The sequence below is a fragment of the Maylandia zebra genome, linkage group LG1 (assembly GCF_041146795.1).
Source record: "Maylandia zebra isolate NMK-2024a linkage group LG1, Mzebra_GT3a, whole genome shotgun sequence".
Classification (NCBI taxonomy): domain Eukaryota; kingdom Metazoa; phylum Chordata; class Actinopteri; order Cichliformes; family Cichlidae; genus Maylandia; species Maylandia zebra.
The window spans coordinates 1528180-1550569 of NC_135167.1; the positions used below are offsets into that span (position 1 = coordinate 1528180).

The following is a 22390-nucleotide window of genomic DNA, read 5'->3' on the forward strand; positions in this document are numbered from 1 at the left end:
CAAGACTGAGCTGGAATAAGGAAGCAAATTTAAAAGGGCAAAAACACAGAGGGAGAGGGGTGGATGGCGCACGGGAACGCCGAGGAAGGATGCAGATAACGAGACAGAAAAGGAAGAGCTGTGCAGAATCAGCACTGAGGGCAGAAAGCAGCACAGGGAGAAAGCGAAGACGGAGAGCAATTAAACGGCAGGGCAGTCAGAGACGACCGGGCAATTATACGACATGAGATAGTGTTCAAAGCAAACAGAAAGATTCCCAAAGAGAGCGAAACGGAGAAGGAATTCTGCTGTGGATAAGTAGGTCTGCCTTCCAGCTGGAACACGCCATTACATGAATTATTTCCAGATAAAACGACCATGCCCGGGCCAATCAAAACCACTTTAGATCCCTCAATTCATCACTCGCTTCATGGACCAATCATTTCTTTTTCAGATTTCAGAAGTCCCAGAACTCCTCCAAGTGATTAACCGCATTTATAAAAGAGGGGAAAAGAACAAAAGCCCACGACGATTAGAGCTCCATCCCTCATCTTCATGATGAAGGACAGAAAACAGTCCTCCTCAGAGTCTGAGCAGCTAAAGCAAAGCTGAGAAGACACACAGACCTCAGCAGGGAAATAATCTACACCGACTGTCAGAGCCCTGCTTCTGTTTCAGTTAGGAGTCAGAAAATCCGAGAACATTCATCTTCCTGCTTTTAAAAACAGCGTCACAGGAAAGACTAAATATGACCAGATGATGGCGCTACAGAAAAAGTCAGAAGGTCACAGAAACTGCGATTCACAACGTTCGTAAAGAGGGCGTGGCTACAGGGTGATGCCCCCGGTTGTTGGTGATCCCTCTCCCGTCACTGGGACTCAGAGTGGCGAGATAAAATGATGCTGGATTACATGCGCGCCTCATTTCCTGTAAATCCCTCGTGCACCCAAAAGCAATTTGAATCCAGTGCACAATCAGATCGCTCCCTCGCTACCACTGAACGTTAGAGGCTATAAAATCAGGATCTGGGTTTTATGACCTGTTATTACACTTGTTGTAAAGGCTTGTTTCATCCAGACAAACAGGTTCATTAACGAGCAGCTGAATGTTTGTCACGTTTGCTCATTAGCATAACTGATGCCGGTTCATTCCTGCTGTGCGCCATTTGTGGGTTTCGTTCACAAAACTGAACGTAAACAGCAGAAACGAACCCTGCAGAGCTTCACGGGTTCTGCAGCTGCAGATCCAACAGCAAACTAGGCAGAGTCAGCACGAGGCCATCGGTGGATGGACAGGTAAATGCTGTAGCTAGGTTCAGATTAGCAACAAAACCAGCGCGTAAACAGAATCACAATAAAACGTTCACGAAACTTCTGGATTTCATGTAATTTCAGGCTTGAGTTCTGATTACAGATGTTTGAAATCATAGCAAACACAAACACACAACACACAACACACACACACACACACACACAGGTGTTCACGTACATCTCCAGGTAAAATGTGTGTGTGCATGCTGAGTTTACTCCACAGTCTGAACTTCAGTGGTGTGCGGATTGATACGGAAATATTGGTTTTAGTCATCTGGGTTAAACTTGCAGTTAATCATTAACAGGAACAGAGTGGAACTATTTTATTGGGACTGTCTAAAGGATTAGTAGGAACTACTTCTTCCACCTGTGAAATACGTCTGTATCAATGCATCAAGGCTCGTGCGTGCTCGCTCGCTCTGTTGATCATCGTAAGCAGAGTCGTGTTTGGAGCTGTGTCAGCAGAGGCGAGGTTTGTGACACGTGTGGCGAGCGCTCAAACCTCGTCAAACACAAACAAAAGTAAATCATAGCACAGGATATGATGATGAGTTTGTGATGAGGCGACCTGATGAAGAGGAGGAGAGGAACAGGTGAGGAGACAGATGTCGCTCGCCGAGTCCTGTGGCGCTGAAGGCAGGAACGATCCAGGCGCACGGGGAGAAAACGTGGAGCTGCTGGTGACGAGTAGAACTGTTGCTGAATTTGGGAAAGTGCCTTAGGTTTTTGTTTACTATGTTTAAGTGATGGGAATTCACCGCATCCTCAAAACTACAGATTCCCATTTGTTCAAAGTGTAGAGCTTTTAAAGTGGATTAAATAGGCTACGTATCATTAAAATATACAGGGTTTTTGCAGTAAAACAGTTACTGTAGTATTTAACAAATAAAAATAACTCAAATATTTCATACATAACATAAATAATAACATATAAAATATTTCTCAGCTTTTATTTTCAATCACATTTGGCTCTTGATGTGGAGGATTTGAATCTGCTGCAGCAAGTTTTAGCTGTGTGAGATTTTTCAGCCCAGCCTCACACGTGAAACAAGACCATTACTGACCTTATTTCAAGACTCTGACTAACACTGGCTAACATTGGCTAACAGCGACTAACAGTGGCTAACAATGACTTACAGCGGCTAACACTGGCTAACATTGGCTAACAGCGGCTAACAGCGGCTAACAATGACTTACAGCGGCTAACAATGACTAACACTGGCTAACAGCGGCTAACAGCGGCTAACAATGACTTACAGCGGCTAACAATGACTAACACTGGCTAACAGCGGCTAACAGTGGCTAACAATGACTTACAGCGGCTAACAATGACTAACACTGGCTAACAGCGGCTAACAATGACTTACAGCGGCTAACAATGACTAACACTGGCTAACAGCGGCTAACAATGACTAACAGCGGCTAACAGCGGCTAACAGTAGAAAGAGACCGTACAGTAATACAGGTAAACCCCAACAATCAGAGTAGGAAGAACCTGGCCACAGCAGGAAGGAAAAACTCCCTTCTAACAGCAAAAAACCTCCAGCAGGACCATCCTTAGCTGAGTTCCCCTCTCCTTTGTTTAGAGTTCTGACCTTGATTATACTCAGTTTAGTCTTTAGGGTTTTTAGTCATAGTCTTGTCTCCCTGTTAGGTGTAAGTGATATATCAGAATCAGAATACTTTATTAATCTCTAGGGAATTTATGTATGTTTTATTTTGTTAACCCTTTCAGTTTAGTTTCTCCAGCTGTCTGCACCTGTGCTGTTCCTTGTGTATCTCTGTGTCTTCAGTTTCTCGTCTTCTTTGTTGGTGCGTTTGATATAAAATACTGTGATGTTTCTCGTTAGTTTGTTTTTCTGCTTTCGTGTTTTACCGTTTGGGCTGTTTTCCTGGGACTGTCTCCACTCACTCATTCAAAGTACATTTTGTGTTCACGTTGTGCCTCCCAGTGTTCAGGCTGCATTTCGGGTCTAGATCCGCACTCCACCACCACACAAACCTCTGACATCATCGTGTGAAATCAGGGATCCAGAAAAATAAAGACTCTCGCTTACATGCATCAAATCAGCCAATCCAAACATCTTCCAAACTTGTTATTCCAGTTAGTCGTTGCCGGATATTCCAGACCGGGATAAAATGCTGGGAGTGCTAACGTTGACTTTGAATTTATTTTAAGATGACGTCCAGCAGTGCTGCTGGTTTTCTGATATTCAATCGGACCTAGAAACAAAGTGATCCTTTCCCAGCGTTTGTTCTGTGCACTGAAAAAGTTTGAACGAGCCAGCAGGAGCAGAAACCACCCACAGTTCCTCTCTGTGTCTCACATTTATGAGCAAGGCTTTAGAAAAACTCTGGAACAAACAGAGCGGTCAGTGTAGGTCAGGCAATAAAACTCAACAGCATTATTTCCCACAGGCCACATTTTTCTTTATATGCAATCCATTACCTGAGCTAAAACTTAAGGACGTGAAACTTTATTCGGGTAATATCAGAGTTCACACAGGAGTGGGAATTTCCTGCGTCCCCTCTGAGAGCTGTTCACTCAGCTCTGGGAGCGGCGATAGCAGCGCGACCATTATTTGAAGCGAGCTGGCGAACAGAACCTGACTTTAATTGATTTGCGTTCGTTCCATAATATAAGTCGTGCAGAGTTGAACTGTGCCGCCTACGCCGTCTGAATGCAACTCACTCGAATTAGCATTGTCCGTGCAGCTGACGTGGAGACGTGAAACTGGATCCCGCGGCTGTGAGGAGACGCACTCTGTCTCCAAACCCAGTGGGAGCAAAGTGAGGCTGGACTGAGCTGCTTTTCCAGGACAGTAATATTCAAGGTGATGGTCAGTGCAGCGGGACAGCCTCAGGCAATGTCTGTATTTACACCCATACACAACTTCATCTACGGCCTGTAAGCTCCGGCTGAGCCCGGCAGGCCTGCTCACACCAGGCCGCTGAGGTTCATAAGTGGCCTGACATCATTAAGACATCAGCGTAAATCCAAAAACTACTCCTGTGTGACGGCACTCTGCTTCTGCTGCTGTCTGCAGCTTCTTTTGGGACCATTTGGTTTTTCACAGCTGTGAGCATCAAAAAACAAAATCCCTTCACTTCTCCACAGACGGCCAGAACAGGAAGTGAGAAAACAGGTGTTTATCAGCATGTCTCAGTTTCACAGCCACATCCATCGCGTCCACATCAAAGCACTATTTTTGGTTTTATATGTCTTCCTGCTCCTAAAGACCTCCACCCCATCGCTGTTCATACTACACCCATGTAATTATCTTAGAAAATACAAATAAGAAAACACAGCAATGATTACTGCGGACATTTTTCAGGGAAAATGAGCCAACAGAACTTTTTCTGTAGTTTTCTGTATTCGTGCTGACAGGTTTCTTTCATTTCTTTATCACGTAGAAAAACTGAGCCGTGCTGCTGAAGTTTCACTTCTTTTTCCTACATTCGGACAGCTCAGGGATTAAATGTGCAGCTAAACATCTTTACACTGACACTGTTTCACCCGGCCCGCTGAAGATCATGTTTAAATGGAAGAGCTGAAACGCCCACTCACCCCCAGCTTGCGGCTGCGCATGCGTACGTAGCCCTGCTTGACGATGTCATTGAAGTTGGAGGCCATCTTTGAAGGCCGCAACACTGGAGACCATCCAGATGTTTCCTCCTTCACTCGTTCAGCTTCTGTCACTGACAGTCTGTCTTTTCTTGGACTTTTCCACTTGAAAGTAAAAAAACTGAACCTTTTCTTCGCCTGTCCTCTTTCACAAAACTCCCAACATCCTCCTCTCTCCTTCTCGTCTCCTCTGGCTGAGGTTCCTCTCCTTTTCGTCTTCCTTCCTTCTCATTCCTTCATCCTCAGACAGCTCATCTCTCCAGCTGGCATCTCTGAGAAATGGACCGACAGTAAGATGGAAAGAAAGAGGGAGAAGAAATGGATATATGTTCATTATTCATTGAAGAGCGAGGTGCACAACATTAACGTGCATTATTCATGCCGCTGGCACACACTGAACTCTGAGGGGAAGCATGCAGTGGGATTGTGCTGAATGTACAGTTTCCCGTGTGTCTGCTTGGATTTCAGTTTCCCTGTTTGATTGTTTGCGTTTCTGTGTGTGTGTGTGTGTGTTGCACAGTGACATAAAGGAAATCAGAGGAGGCAGCTTCTATTAGACGGCGCTGAAACCAGGAAATAAAAAGGTTGGAGCGTTGAGCGTTCTCTAATCAGAGCTCCGTTCGTCAGCCGGCTTCCATCGCGCTACATTTGCATTTCAAACGGCCCGACCTCCTCGTGCTCTCTGTTCAGCAGTCATTATGAGGTGACAGTGTAAACACAGCTCTGCCGTCCTCGGTCGTCTTCATTTGTCCCCGTGAAGCTGATTCAGTGTTAACAGTCACTGCTTCTATGTAAATGTGCAGTTGTACTCTCTCTGCAGCCGCCCACGACTCTGATTTGCTCACTGATTCAAAAACATGTGGTGTTTGATTTCTGCCGGCCAATTCATACTGACATACATATCTGGATATGTATCTGAGATAAAACGAGGCTTTGTGGAGCTCGTTATGTCACATATCATGTCTTTCTCCGTCTCATACTGAACGTGTATGTAAGGAATGACCATCGAGCAGCAAGACTCACGCAGGCAGAGACGAGTTCATATTTTTATTTATCGAAGCTTCAGCTCGCCAGCTTACACGGCAGCTGTGAAGCACAGCAAACCAAAGGGCTCTCTGACTGCTAATTATACCAGATAAGCCACGCCCACGATCCACAGGGGTGTCTCCACACGCCCCAATAAAGACAATCAGCCACATGAAAACACAAGACTTTCAAAATAAAACAGGAAACACGGAGAGATATAAACCGGGACACACAAGCTTGGTACGAAAGACAGAAGGAGGGAGGAAGCATGAGAGAGGAAGGGAGGATACAACACAGGGGACAAGGGAAGAGGGAACGAGACACGATGGGCGTACATGGGTGAACATGACGGGGAGACGGCGAGCTGAGACAACATGGAAACAAATATAACTAAACATCCAATCAGAGCAAAGAATAGCTCATGCTAACTAATAGAAATAAAACATTTCAAACAGGAAGAACTAAAAAGAAAATCACAACCTCAAAAAGCACCACAGTGACAGCGACATGCATTTATTTTAAATGAAGTCTTTGGTGGTTTCTGTGTTAGTGTTTAGATTTGTGTATTTGCAGCATCCAGCTTCCTCTTCTCTCGGCTGGGGTCCTTCGTCCTGTCTTACCTGGACAGCTGTGGTCTGCCTGTCTGCCTGCAGTTCTACTTCCTCCCTCTGATCATCTTTATTGTCTCTCCCTGTATCTCGTTTCCTCAGCTGTCTCTGCTATAAAACAATCATATGAATGTTCCTGTCCCCTCTGTGAGTGCTGCTCTGTGGAGCACTGTGCTCCTCACTGAGTGTTTGTATTATTTTTCACACACAGGATGTGTCAGTCAGTAGTGTCAGCGACACTCAGGACAAAGACAAGCTGACTTCACGGTGTGCTCCAGTTTCAGATGTGACGGCCGTGTGTTTTTCAAATTAACCTGTGACCTCACACGAATGCAGGAGAGCCGGTCTCACATCCAAACCTCGGCTCGGTCTGCGGATGGTTCGGGCGCAGGGGCGGGGAGGTGACGGGGAGGCGATGGGGTGTTTCATCTGCTGAGGCGGTAAACCGAGTGGGAAGCACAGCAGAATCACACACGGACACATCTCCACAGAGCAGACACACTCAGCTCACTCAGTGCTGAAGCTGAGACACAATATAATACACTGCAGCACAAATGTATGCACTCATTCATGCACATGAGCAAACTGATGTGCACGCATGCCTGACTCTGTGTGTGTGTGTGTGTGTGTGTGTGTGTGTGTGTGTGTGTGTGTGTGTGTTTGCCATCAGGCTGGGAGCAGTGGGGCAGACATTTCCCAGAGGGCTCAGTGGTAAATCTCCCTGACAACAGTGGAACAGAGACATTAAAGTTTAACAAGGGGCTCATTAACACACACACACACACACACACACACAGAGGAGGAGAGGCTTATCATTACAGCAGTGTTGGTTTTATAAAGTGGCTCAGGCACAAAAGACAATTAAACACTAAACAAACAGAATATTTGTGCATGAAACACACACACACACACACACACACACACACACACTCACACACTCACACACACACACACACACACACACACACACACACACACACACACACACACTCACACACTCACACACTCACACACACACACACACACACACACACACACACACACACACAAACACACACACACACACACAAACAAACACACACACACACACACACACACACACACACTCACACACACACACACACACACACACACACACACACTCACACACTCACACACACACACACACACACACTCACAAACAAACACACACACACACACACACACACACACACACACACACACACACACAAACACACACACACACACACAAACAAACACACACACACACACACACACACACACACACACACACAGGCTACAGGTGCATCAGGACAGATGGTAAAAAGCACATAATAAGAACCCTGTGAGCGTGTTAAATAAGTTGATCGTCTTATCAAATAAGACGATCAGCATGAAAGTGGATGCTGGCTGAGGGACCACAGCTCTGAGCTCGCTCTCGCTCTCCTCTTTCCCCTCAGACGGCCCCGCCCCTCCCTGAGCCTGCTTCAGTTTCTTCCTGTTAAAAGAGTTTTTCCTCCGTACTGTTGCCGGGCGCTTGCTCATCATCGCCAATCTTTCCGCTCTCCTTGCTTGGAGACCCTGAGGCTGATTCAGAGTCTCGGGTTATCCCAACGATCGTGTCAGGTAGACTGTGCCAACCACCACACCACTGTGCCGCCCTGCACATGCAACGTACATTAAAGTATTTTTGCTAACAACTACAAATGGAGCTGCTACCAGAACGATCTGAGACAGTCTTGACGGGTTTGTTCACTTCATTGTTTTAAAGGAAAGAATAAAACTGTCCCATCTACACAAACTGTAATGATGCAGAGCTGGGTGGGTTGGATGCTAACAGTGGCACGTCAACAACAAAAGAAATTTATCATTTTCTCACAGATTTAAAATAATTCAGCTTCAGTTTCGGCTCCTTGAGTCTGTTAAACAGGCTCAGATGTTCTCCGAGCCTGAGCCTGCGACAGTCAATATTTTATTGGAGACTGCAGTTGTTCCTGATTTTCATCGTAATTTGATGAAATCTGCAGGCGGTGGAAAGTTCCCGGTGCGCGGCCTCCGGCCTCTTCCCGCACAGAGACGCGTGCGCTCCATCCGGCCTTCCCATCTGAAGCTCGCAGCTCAGCATCCTCCTCTTCAGCCCACTGAAACCAATCAGAGTCTCTGTGGACATCGGAGAGCTGTAATGCTAATGTAAGCCCCACCCTTTATTGTGTTTAATCACCTCGACATGAAAATGATAAGGAAGTCTGTCAGTAATATAAACAAGTCTTTATTTCACCGGGATAATCCACCCAGGATTAATTCCACATCCCAGGAAACTCGTGGATCATTAACATCAACTATTGATTTTTCTACTTCTTAACAGCAAAAACACAAAAGAAAAATTAAATGTTTACAAATGTCTTCACTTTGTGCAAGTTTAATGCTGAGATCGGCGACTGGCTGTGCTTCCTGCAGACTGAAACAAGTCACTTCCACAAAAACCTCACTTTAGATGAACGACATTTAAACAGGAAAATAAGCAGATGAAGGTCAGAGGCCAAATATATGTATGAGTAAAGGAACCGTATAGAAATAAATGTCCAACCTTTGCTTCTTTGAGTGTTTTTAAATGTTTTTTTCTTTTCTATGAAATGTATTTATGAGACAATAAGACAATAATTTTTATGTTTGTTTGTGCTGCGCAGAACATAAAATCTTTCCTGAATATGAAATTTACTGGAGGTCCAACAGGATGAACAGGAAGTCAGACGCCTGAGCTCAGACTACAAAACAACATCTGGGCCCAAAAACTGACAACCAAAAATGAAATTTTGAATGTGAATAATATTAAAAACTGATTTTAACCTCGTTTTATACATTTTTAACCTTTGTTTATATTCACTGCATAACTAGAAGTTCATTTCTATTGAATATTTACATCTTAATATTGCTGGAGGACTTCCTGTAATCAGAAGAACTAACAGCGTCCAAACGTGCTTCGCCTGCACCGTCAGCATCAACACATCTGAGCTGTGATCGCTTTTAAAAACACACAGACGCACAAAGAGCCTGTCGAAGCACGCCGGAGATTACGAGCGCCTGACATCGATTCCCTGATGTAGCCTTATTGATTGCACGGTGGCCCTTCCTGCGTGCACGTGTGTGTGCATGTGTGTGTGCATGTATGTGTGTGGTATCCTGCAGAAGCCTGCAGCTCTCACATCAACACACCGGCGTGCTCAGGGAGGGAAGCGTTAAAGATCTGAGGATTGTTGTCGAGCAGAGTGTGATGCACTGATGCAGACGCAGCAGCATCTGTCACGACTCGTGTTCAGACTTCTTAGAGTATGTCGGAGGATCTTCACACAGAGAACAACATCAGAGGCTGTTGCTGCACATCAGTACTGAGATTTCTGCTCACTCTGAGAGGACAGCTTCCACTGGCAGACGCTTTCGTGGTCTTTGTGTCAGTCCTTCATCTGCTCCATCGCTGACTCTGAGATTTCTCCTGGTTTGTGTGGCTTCTCTCTGGACCTTCCTGTTATCCTTTCAGTTTCCCACTTCCTGTTTTGTTTTGAAGGTTTAAATCCTGGTGTAGCCACAGACACATGCTGCTCTGATAACTGTGCTCACGCTGTAAATCACAGCTACATGAACTAATGACACACCAGTCAAAACGTTAACTACAGCTGGTGTACACCTCAGTTCCCGCCTCTTACGCTTTGCGCTGGCGTAGCACGTCAGTAAATCTGGCCCGTAGCGTACTACGTTAAAGCGCGACATAATTGTCCTGACCTGCGCCCTCTTATCCCCTCCCTCTGTGTCCTTCCCTCTCTCACTGATGTTCACCTGTGTCTTATCATCCTCAGGGCGTCTCTCCTGTTTCTTGTCCTGCAGTCTCTCTCGGAGCTTTTGAAATTGATCACTTATGGATTGTTTACGCTGCGGCCTGGCCTCAGCCGCCCTCTCTCTTGTTTACAGCGAGTAATAACGCGCCGTCTCTTCAACTGTCTGTTTTTCTGCACTCGATCTCACAGCAAACACGACACAAAGAAGCTTCAATATTTTGTTCCTTTCAAAAAATCTGGCAGCAACTAAATCGCCAACAGGCTGACATTCGTGTGTGTGTGTGTGTGTGTGTGTGTGTGTGTGCTGACCTTTATAATCTCCTGAGTATTTTCCTTCTCGGGCTGGCACTAGTGTACATCAAAGATCACATTTGGCCAGCATGTCGGGCTGCGCACACACACACACACACACACACACACACACACACACACACACACACACACACACACACACACACACACACACACACACACACCTAATAAAATTACTCACAGTGAGCCGGGGCGACACACTCGCACAGCCACCTGTCTCTCCAGCCTCTCGCCTGCAGAGAAGTGACTCATGAAATCAGTCGGGCAATCAGCCTCCTTTCCTGCACGCCTGTCTCCTCGCCTCCTCTTCTTTCACACACACACGCACACACATGCACACATGCACGCACACCTTCCACCTCCTTGGTTTTCCTTTCTATTCTGATCTTTTCTTTTCTTCTGAACACAATCTGCATATCTACAGGACGTCAGGTGATTAATCTAAGAGCCTGCATGAGTTCTGACACGCACGAGGCCTCGATATCATCTGGACTGTTCTCGCTGCGTTTATCGATCCTTGTCTGGATAACGGCAAAGCCCACCCTGTGGAGTGGAAATGAGATGAAAGATAGAAGAAGAAAGATGAAGGAGCTGCTGTTTGTGCAGACAGCTGAGAAACGGTGACAGCGCCACGGAGCTGTGAAGATATTTGTCTCTACTGGTCCGACCTGACCCCGAGTTAAATCTGCAGCCGTGGCAGAAATCAAGTTTGTCTGAGTGCACGTGGATGCAGGCCTGCTGGAAAGGGAGTCTGTGTTCTTAATGAGTGTTATGAGTCCGTAACACCGTAACATTACGCAACACTCGATAGCATCACATTACATTCATTACGCAGCTGTGTCTGTCCAAACCAGCGCACAGCTCTTCATGAGAACTGTTGCCAAAGTGCTTGCTCGTCGGGGCTTTCTTTGTATTATTGTAGCGTCTTTATCTTACAATACAAAGCGCCTTGAGGCGACTGTTGCTGTGATGTGGCGCTGTGTAAATAAAACTGAGTGGAATTATAAAGCATGGACATTTCTATGCTTCTGTGTTTGTACAGTTAGAACTGTAAGTGGCCTCTAATGTGACAGAAGGACACGACACAGTTCATTTCCCGAGCTCACAATTGCCTCGTCTGCAGTATTTTAGCGAGGAACGAACAGATTGACGCTGCATTTCAGTGTGTGCAGGATCTCTCACTGAGCCGAGGACCTGAGAGCGAAGCTGAGCCTTACTGAGCAGCTCTGGTTAGGAGGAAGATGCTCTCCGGTCTCCCTCAGGCTGCATCACCGGCAGCCTCAGTGAACGCCTTCTAACATTTACAGTCTGTTTATCTGGTTCCTGTTTCACTTCATCCCACTGTGAGCGAAATGACAAGCGCTTTAATTCCTATTTGCTCTTATGTTTTATGCAAAGAGTTGTTCATTTATTCATCCGTCCTGCTGCCATGACGAGCACTGAAACGCACACAGACAACAGTAAGACATGAGAGCAGAGCTTGTGAGCCTGCCCCTGATTCTTGGATTTAAAATTAGTAGTCCCAGCAATAAAGCTAATTTTGCCTGTGGCATTTATGTCTGTGTATGATTTACTGTCAGTTTTAACGTATGAGGAACCGAGTTTTTCTAACAGGTTCCAAACTGCAGCCCAGCGTTAGGATAAATCCTGATATACTCACAAAACGCAACATATCAAAATACCCACATACAACTCAGTGCTCTTCATAGTCACTGATTTTAGCCTTGATGCCCCAAATCCTGACCTATTTTAATTACATGTAATTTTGTAAAATAGGAATTTGAATGGATCTGATCAAATGAAGTTTACTTGATTTTCATACATTCGGTTTACAGCGGTCAGTCTCCCTGAAGATTAAACATTATAGTAAATAATCCTTTGATCATAATCGTTGCCTCGTGTTTATTCAGGGTGAAAAATAATTTTTCGAGTGTGGCCACGTACCATTTAGATCTGTAATCAACAGTAAAATGCTTCGAAAACATGAATCTGAGGCTGAAATGAGAACTTTACGGCTTTTATATCTTTGTTTAAATCGTTAGGCTGTTAGGTTATCAAAGCAAAATACCCCAAAATCGCAATACTGACCAATGCATAGAGAAATATTTCTGTCTGCAGGACTCTGTCTCAAGCTAAAATAGGATTTTTTTTTAGAAATTTAAATTAATATTATTCTGAAATACTGTTTAACGAAGGACAAACAGGCAAAGACTTCATAAAGCTAGAAACAGCCGTGATTGGTTGGCCATAACTGGAGGAAGAAGGACTGTTAAGCTATCAGCTAATGCTACTCAGACTGATTACCAGTCTGCCTCCAAAGACTGTACACGAACATCACTCAGGCACAGGTGGATGCTAATTGTAGCTCAATAACATTCAATGAAATCATTGAAGTTCACTGTGCACCAAACCTGGAGCTCCGCCTTCTTGGACGGTCTGTTAGTACAGTAACAGGTCCAGTTCAGGTGAAGCTAGCAGACAGCTAGCAGCTACAGCCACCTGTGTCACCATCCGCCTGTCAGTCACAGAGGCCACGCCCCTAATAATGCAAACTTTAATCCTTAATACAATTTAAACATGTGAGTTATAGAAACATCCTCCCCTGTACAGCTGGTATGAAGGAGGGAATGATCCACAGAGACCAAACAGTGTATCAGGCTGCAAACATCAACATGGTTATTTCTGCTGCAAAGTTTTAACATGGGAGTCTATGGGGACCGACTCACTGCTGCCTCTGCTGGACGTCAGAGGAAGTCCAGGTTTCAGTGCTTCAGCATGAGTGTTTTTGTATGTCTGATATTAAAAAAGTAAAATGAGGAGGGCTGGTACACGAGCTCACTGAAGACGTAACAAGACGAGATGATGAGAGCGAAAAAGAGCATGACATGGAAAAAAAGACGAACTCGGAGTGGGGAGGTCGGATATTAAAGAGAGAAATTCAGATACTCCTCTTTCCTCTCTCTGCCTCACCCTCACCCCTCTCCCCAGGACGCCCCAAGGCTAACACTTGGGAAAGCGTCAGTCTGTCTGCTTATAACTATCTGTCACAGATAACGATGGGATAAACACACACACGGAGAGGGGCCACAGACAGAGAGACGCTCCGTCTCCAGTCTCATATCAGATGGTGACGCGCACACATGACCAACACTCCGCCACGAGCGCTTTGAGCCATCTTTCACGAGGCGACGCGTCACACTTCTTCACTTCAGAGAAAACGCGACAAACAGCTCGCAGCTCTCCCGGCAGAAGCTGAAATGTCTGAATTCATTGTTGGCCCGAGAAAACACACAGGCAGCACTGAGGAAGAAATAATAACTGCATTCGCCTGAAGAGATGTGATTTGGTCAGCAGGACTGATGACACGTTAGGACGTTAAACCTCCCCAGGCCGGTATAATATCAGTGTGCAGCACAGAGCGCAGTCACGGTGACAGCAAAGTGCCAATTATGTTCGTTCGGTCGCTCGTTGTGACGTCGCCGGCTCTGCAACAAGCAGAGACGTGTCGATGCAGAGCAGCTGCTGCAGAGCAGCTGCTGCAGGGATCTCATCCAGGCCTTTTCTGTTAGTGTCCCCTTCACCGTAGAAACACTTTGCTGCAGGCTGGAAGAGTCATGCTAACCTCTGACACGCACCTGGCCACCAGCAGCACAGACAGGAGTAACCTGTGATGCACAAGCATTTGTGGGTCGGCTCAGATCTGGGCTGCGCACATTTTGCTATCTAGGTTAATCTGAGACATCCTCGCCTTTTTTTAAATGTCAGGGTTTTTCTTAATTGCTTCTTCCTGCCTGCCTTTTTAAGCGCACCTGTGCACGTGTTCACGTCCCAGTTAACCTGCTTATCTGGGTCACGGTCGATTCCTTCGACGTGACTCTCACCTAAGTCGCGATGGGCACGCCCTCCCCCGGGATCAGGGGTTTGGAGCACCGAGGTTTAATCTGTAGCGTCCCTGATATTTGATGTGCAAACTGTTTTTGTAGGTGACAAAGTGTCTCGAGTTCATTTCACTCCACGTTGGTGTTTCTCCCGCTGCTCCCTGTGCCGAGAACAGCCCCGACCAGCGGCTCGATTTCGTGCCGCTGAACCTGAGATAAACGAAATGTTTCATTCATGAGGTGACTTTTCCACGACAGCGTCGCCGCTGGATGTAAACAAGCTGACATTTTCTCACCTGTGAATCATTCCCGCTCTCACTTTTGAAGACAAATGTCATCAGGAGCTGCTGGAAGCAGACGATGTGCAGAGCTCTGCGTCTGACAGCGACGATTTGGTTTCATGTTTTTAAGTGAATTATCAATCCTCCACTCCGCTTCCACTCAACTGCTGCCAGCCTGTGTTCATACAGTCACGCATAATAGAGCTTCAGCCTGTCCAGCACTTTTATTGGCAGATATTCGCAGTGAGCCCTGAAATGAAAACTAATTCTGAAATGCTGAAAACAAGTGGCCAAACTGTCCCGAACAACACATGATAAATAATTTACACCAGTGATGATAAATAAAGTTTGAGCGCACACAAGCTGGAGGAAAGCTTCTTAAATCTGCTGAACATTTCTAATTACTAACATAACGCCGCACACAGCACGGTCAACCTGTTGCATCAACACTCTGAAAGGACCTGATATAATGTTGGTATTAAGCATTGTGTCTGTGTGGGAGCCTCACTCAGAAACTTTGGTCCTCCAAGTATAATTTGAACAATTTCAGTGAAGAACTTCCTGCAGGTGAGTCAGCTGATCTACGCTGTTCAGAGTAACCTCACAGAGCTGCTAACTACAGAGGGGATTTCCGGCTCTTCAGGTTGTTTTGTTGCTTTAATTTATTTATTATTAACAACAATATGAAGCTTATAACAGAAACTCTGTCGCTCGCTCTCTGTCTCTGTCTTTCACTCACACAGACACACACACACCATCAACTTTGCTACATCGCTAATGAAGAACATGATCAGGCAGCTGATTTCATATGAACTATTTTCATGGTTGTTGTGGTCGTGATAATTTTGTGAGGCCATATCAAAAAGGCTCGGATGAGCCATAGTTCTACAAGTTGTGCCTCCATCGCTTGTGTCCAGATCACACGCCGCCGTGCTGCTCCGTCTTTTCACTGACACTTGTGTTTGCGCGTGAGAAGCTGCGGAGACAGCCTCGCTACCAAGCGATTGATGATCGGGAGCTGGTCGTGAGGTGTCAATCACGTCTCGTTACCCCACGTATACTACACGATGCACGACGCACGATGAAGGCCAAAATCGGGCCGATCGCCAAAACGGTCGCACGACTCAAAAATCGGCTCAAAATGGGCCAAAAATCGCACAGTGTGAGCCCAGCACAACAGCTCCAGACCCGGAGTAACCTGTTTCGCCTGGTTCCATCCCTGAAGTCCTGGAAGTTAAGCAGTCATTTTACAGCATCCTGCAGTGCACACAGAGAGCATTACACATCCAAAGCCCGGTGTCCTGCAGGTTTTAGATCTCACCCTGGGTCAACACACCTGAATAAAATGATTAGCTAATTACCAGGCCTCTGGAGAACTTCAAGACATGTTGAGGTCATTTAGCCATTTAAATCAGCTGTGTAGGATCAAGGACACATCTAAAAGCTGCAGGACACCGGCCCTCGAGGCCTGGAGTTCGACACATGTGCACTAACTGCACTGCACAGCACAGAAAACCTGGTTAGTGTTAGTTTGGCTTCCCAGGCTAAACGACCAGTCTCTATAAATGACACACGCAGGCTGGCTGGTCGCTACAAACAAACGGAGAGCCGAGCCCTGAGATGACGGCTCCGCCGGAGCACCTGCACAGCTGGAGCTGAGGGCAGACTCAGCTTCACTTGCTGCAGCCCGGCCCACGGCAGCGGCACCGCCCGGGCATCGGCTCCATTTGTGCCGTTTCTCTGGCAGCAGCGGCCTCGGTCATCAGGCTGTGATCCGCCTCCATCACGTTCATTTGCTGTAAAAATTAAACAGCAAATTGGTTTTGTGTCTTGTTCACTGCTGTGATGGCGTAACCTTCACGCTGGACACTTTCAATGACTAACAGGTCGAAGTGCGTCTTTATTGTCCTCATGCTTACGGACATGGAAAACACTCATATACACGCCGACAGCTAGTTTAAAGCCTGAGCTTTAGCATTTCAGCTGATGCTGGTAGTTGAGCAGGAAGGACGATGGAGTGCCGAGCTGTCAGCCAACTTTATTTATCAGTGTGCGTGCACAGACTGCATGGGAGCAGCAAGCAGACACACACACCTGCTAATTAGTCCCCAGTAACATCCAATTAAAATCCTAGAATTGAGACCTGAGACCTGGGCAACGTAGCAGCCACACAAACTCAGTGAACACAGCAGGAAACTGTTGTTTTCCCAGACTGTCAGTGGAGGAGAAGCTCACCAAATCAAGTCTGCAAAGATGAGCCGCAGACTTTGCACTTGTTCTGAAACATGAGATACATGATGCACTGAGTCAAGACTCAGGAGGGAGGAGTTATTCCCAAAGCTTCCTAACAAGACTTTGTTTTTTATTAAAGCAAATAAAATGCGTCCTGAAACCCTGCAGGACTCCTTTAGTTAGTTAGCGTCCTTCTGCACAGATAAACTTCAGTTTACACGATTGTTTTGGAACCTTTGGATTAAACACACATAAGGTGAATAAGGCAGCACAATGCTGTTTCCTGTTGGTGGCTTATTTCAGTTTTCTTAGGACAAAACCCTGATTTTGATTTTCTAACCATTAAAGTTCTTTCATTTATTTAGATTCTAAATGTTCTTCAATCAGCTGAAGACCGAGTTTATTAGAAATGGATGAATGATCCAAGGTCACTTCAACATCTGGAATCACTGCAGCATCACACCTGCTCTTTAAAACATTCAAGTTTCATGTAAAACTACAACAGCTTATTACCGCATGTGACTGCACATTGAGCACTAACTTGACCTTGAAGGACAATTTATAAATTACACCAAGTTTAAGGAGTCGCACGAGTCTTTAAAACATGTTGAGGTTGCTGAAATTCTGTCCCAGTTCAAATCATTTCTAAGTAAAATATCTATAATGGATTTAAGATCATGCTTAGAGGCCAAAGCAGGTCTGAAACAGCTGACCCTATTTGTTACTTTGATGGCTAAAACCTCAAATATCGTTCCTTAGTATTAAGCAGAGCTAACAAGGTTTGGCATCTATGACAACCCCACCTTGATCACCCATCAGCCCTACCAGAGGTCTAAAACCATCCTCCCCCGTACAGATGTTGTGAAGGGAGACATGATCCACAGACCAATCAGTTTGTGTATCAGGCTGTAAACATGTTTACTCTGCTGGAAAGTTTTAACATGGGAGTCTATGGAGACCGACTCACTGCTGGAGCCTCTAGTGGGCATTTGAGGAACTGCAGGTGTCCCTACATCAGTGGTGGCTGCATTTTCAGCCTCAGAGGTGCTTGACTGAAATAATTCTCTTTATCACATTCGACTATTTTTCATAAATAGAAAAGGACTTCAAAAAGAGCATGAATGATGAAACAATACAAACAACTGAAGATCAAAACACAATCAGAGGAGCTGCAAAACATCCATGCACACACACACACACGCACACACATGCACACACACACACACACGCACACACACACACACACACACACACACGCACACACACGCACACACACGCACACACACACACACACGTCACAGTGGGTAGCACTGACTCCTTGGCAACTGCTGCTGTCTGATGAGGGCTTTCAAAGTTCAAGGCTACTGAGGGACGTGCCTTTATTCGGACTGCATGGAGGAAGGAAGGAAAGAAGGAATCTAGGAAGTAAAAAAGGATGGAGGAAGAGGGTGTTGGCCAGCGAACACCATCTGCCTGCGCTGTGATGGACCACTGAGCTGTCCACAGATATTAGACACCTGCTGTCAAACACAAACAGGTGGAGAGGAGGATCGAAGGAGAGGTTTGTTTTACACAACATACAGACCAAAGGCACCGCGCACACACACACACACACACACACGCACACACACGCACACACACGCACACACACGGCTGATTAACCTGTCCGTGTTCGGATCATCATCGCCGTTCTGGACCAAAGACAATCAGAGGCTGTAATCGGTGGTTAAGCTGCCGTCTCTCCGTCACTTTTTACGAGTTTCCACTACAACAAAAACACGTGAATCATCAGTGACGTCCACATCAATTCTGACACGAGGCCAGCAGTCACACTCTCCCGCTTTCTTTATTTCCCTTCACCTCATTGGCTGCTTTATTGGCACCAGATGAGGGCTTCATAAATTAGCAGAGTGGCGAGGAGACTAAATCAATGGTTATAAACCATCAGGCGCTGAAGGGACGGCTGGAGTTGAAGTAGTTTTCCTTTAACGTTGACCTCCACGTTCTCCAGGCGTCTGCTGGATAATGAAGCTTTCTATCAAGAGCATCATGAAAGGAATCAAACGTCTAACCTGCTTCAGCTCTCTCAGAAAACGAATGGATGGCTTCTCTGCAGCTCGGTACCGTCAACGTGGAATTTCCCCTTTCAAATGCACAATGGAGCTCCATGCAGGTAGGAGCTCCAATGATTTTATAGTCTATTAATTACATCGTTTTGCTGTCATAACTGGGATAATGATGGCACTGTGGGAGCGGGGCTCACCATATCACGTCTCAGCTGAGCAGGAGTGGTCCAACTCTGGAAGTACTGAAAGACATGAACACCAACCTACGTGCTGCAGCTGATGCTCACCTGTGACTCCCTGATATGCTGATGAATCCAAACAATAAAGCTTTTTTAAGGGTTATAATGGCGACAAATGCACTGAAATGATTCTGCATGTCTGCAGAGTTTAACACAAGACAAATCTGTTAGAGCAAAAACTGAAAGGAACATTTTATCTTCAGTGGTTCTTAAAGAACTGAAGACGATGGAAATTCACCTACATTATCCCACTGATCTCTAAACATGAAGCCCAAACCGAGCGCTCGGCACACTTCGTTTTGTTTCGTGTTTGACAGATTTTAGCTGCTGTCGTCACGGTGATATAGTGGCCAAACTAGACCTGCGAGACGGCCACCAATCTGAAGATCAGAAGTTCTGTCATCACTCTGAATGCACAGATACGGAGCCACAGACAGGAAGAGATACTGCAGAGTGTTTCTGCTACATCAACTTTGAAGTGCGTCAGTGTCACCGCAGGAAGCTCTACAGCACAGGCAAACGACATCTGCAACAACACTTTGCTTTTATTTGCTTCTGTGAAAAGTAACCGTTGAAACACGATGTGAGATTTAAAGAAACAACAACAAAACGACAGAGTCGTCATTTTGCCACCGTGATGTTCAGGCTGCTCCGAGCTGGCTGTTTGATGCTCGCGCTGTGACGCCTCGCGTGGCCCAAACCGAGGCTCTGTGAGGGACGCATAAATTCAAGCATTTCAATAAACCGCACATGTCTGGCCTGTTTCACAGTCTGAAACCTACAAATACGCGATCGCAGCCGCTCACTTTCTGTCATCATACGCAGGAACTTCACAGTTTCACCTCAGTCTTTGTGCCAAACCAATGTGCACAGGTGCCGTTACAGAGACGAGACACTTATGAATCTTCTGATCTGACTGCAGGATTTAAAAAAACAAACGTGCATATTTTCCCAAATGTCTGAACATTGCTTTCCATTCTTTCCTTATCTGCAGTCACGCTCCAGGAGAGACTCAGACACTCGGGCAGCAGCTGCTTTATCGGCTCATCAGCACCACGTGTGCAGAAAAATAACGACTCGATTATGCTGCGACCGCAGTTTGTGCGAGTCCACGCCGCATTAATGTAATAATCAACGACTGCTTCGCTCCAAAACACAACCACCAGAAGCAGATCGCTGCCAGGATAACCGCCCAGAGACTCCAACGCGAGCACGCAGCCCACACCCGGCGCTCTCATCCCCGCTGTCAGAGTGTGACAGGCCGTGACTCAGCAGCACCGACGGTGATCGCACACTTCAGCCACACAAACACGACAGAGCCAACAAAAAGGAGCACGGGCGAACAGCTGCAGCATCGTTGCCCTCTTTCATTCATCTTTGCAGTTCTATGGAGACAGCGTGTAACCACCACAACATCAGACATCATAGACTTACTTACACTTATGTAGTGCTTTCCTACTCAAAGCGCTTTAGACTACGAGTCTCATTCATTCAGTCGTCTAAGCAGCTCATCTAACATTCACATACTGTGATGCATTGTGGGCAGCTCAGTTATCCAATGATACTTGGACACGTTCTGATTGGTAGAGAACCTACTACATGCAGCAAAGCACTGAGACCTGCTGAAGCTCCTGGTGCTCACAGTCTGTGCTGATGATGATGGCTCGGAGCTCCGCGGTCGTTGACCGTTACACACCAAGTCATGGTCATGACTGAGCTGCTGCGGTCCTGAAACAGCTTCGTTGTACAGTGAGCTCTTCAGAACAACTCACTCCTCCACAGACGTTCGTAAAGTCAGAATTAAGAGGTGTGGCCTGATGCTTTTCTCTGAGTAAAACCAGAGCTCCGCCTTCTTTAACGGTCTGTTCGTGCAGTGACCTCACAGCAGCCATATTATTGGTCACATGATGTCGTTAAAAATGCTCCAAAAGGCTCCAACAGCACAAACACGATGCTGAGGTCCAGCTCAGGTGAAGCTAGCAGCTACAGCTGCCTGTGTCACATCCACCCGCATGTCAACAAGAGCAGCTGACGACCCCCCAGCAACCTTTGGTCACTAGGGAAAGGTGCGTCTCCCACGACAGGTAATCAGAGATCACATCAGGACATTTTCAAATCAAAAGTCTCAGACGTGAAGCATCATTTCATAAACACCCTCTCATTGGCTCACATTGATTCATTTCAGGTGCAGATGAAATATACATCACACTGCTGCTCTGTTCACTCGCTATCAAAAAAAAAGAGAATGATTTATTATCAGCTGAGTTCTGTCACATGCAGGCTGATACAACGCCAGCCAATCAGAAATCAGTTTGACACCGAAGACAGCCAGCCAGCAACCTTCCATCCATCACTGGGAGGAGGGAGTGTCTGCCACACACACACACACACACACACACACACACACACACACACACACACACACACACACACACACAGACACAGACACGCACACACACAGACACACACACACACACACAGACACACACACGCACACACACACACACACACACAGACAGTGTTGGGTAAGTTACTTTAAAATAGTAACTTAGTTACATTACTAGTTACTTCTCTCAAAAGTAACTCAGTTACTTCAAGTTACTCATTACTTTCAAAGTAACTAGTTACTAGGGAAAGTAACTTTGGTTTTACTCAGAATTCTCTTGTTAATGTGTTGCTCCCATAACTTTGCAGTCTTCTAGCTTGCTTACTTGCCACAGTGCACTGTGCCACCTACCAATAGAAAGGAAACGATAATGTGCATATTTCCACGAGAGAAACCCCACGCCTGGACCGTCATTGACTGCTGCCATGATTCTAGCCTACGTCACAGCGTCATGTGCGCCTTTTACATCCAACACAAAAACTGCAGTCGTGGTGCTTTCGATTGTACTCAGAACTCGGAAATTCTGCCTTCTGAATAGGAAGATGTAGGTAACACCAGACTGCAGATGAGCTGCATACAGGGCTGGACTGGGACAGAAAATTGTCCCGGGCATTTTGA

At 46.1% G+C, this 22390-nt stretch overlaps 1 protein-coding gene across 4 annotated transcripts in view; it reads right to left on the bottom strand.

The window, feature by feature from the left end:
* Positions 1 to 22390, bottom strand: part of dok4 (docking protein 4) — a 57853-nt gene that overhangs the window by 24537 nt on the left and 10926 nt on the right. For all 4 annotated transcript variants that reach the window (XM_014411149.4, XM_024803281.2, XM_076883313.1 and 1 more), the window contains one exon: positions 4858 to 5186. In XM_014411149.4, coding sequence (XP_014266635.1) covers positions 4858 to 4923 — 66 coding nt within the window. In that variant the 5' untranslated portion in view covers positions 4924 to 5186. The remainder of the gene's footprint in view (positions 1 to 4857; positions 5187 to 22390) is intronic.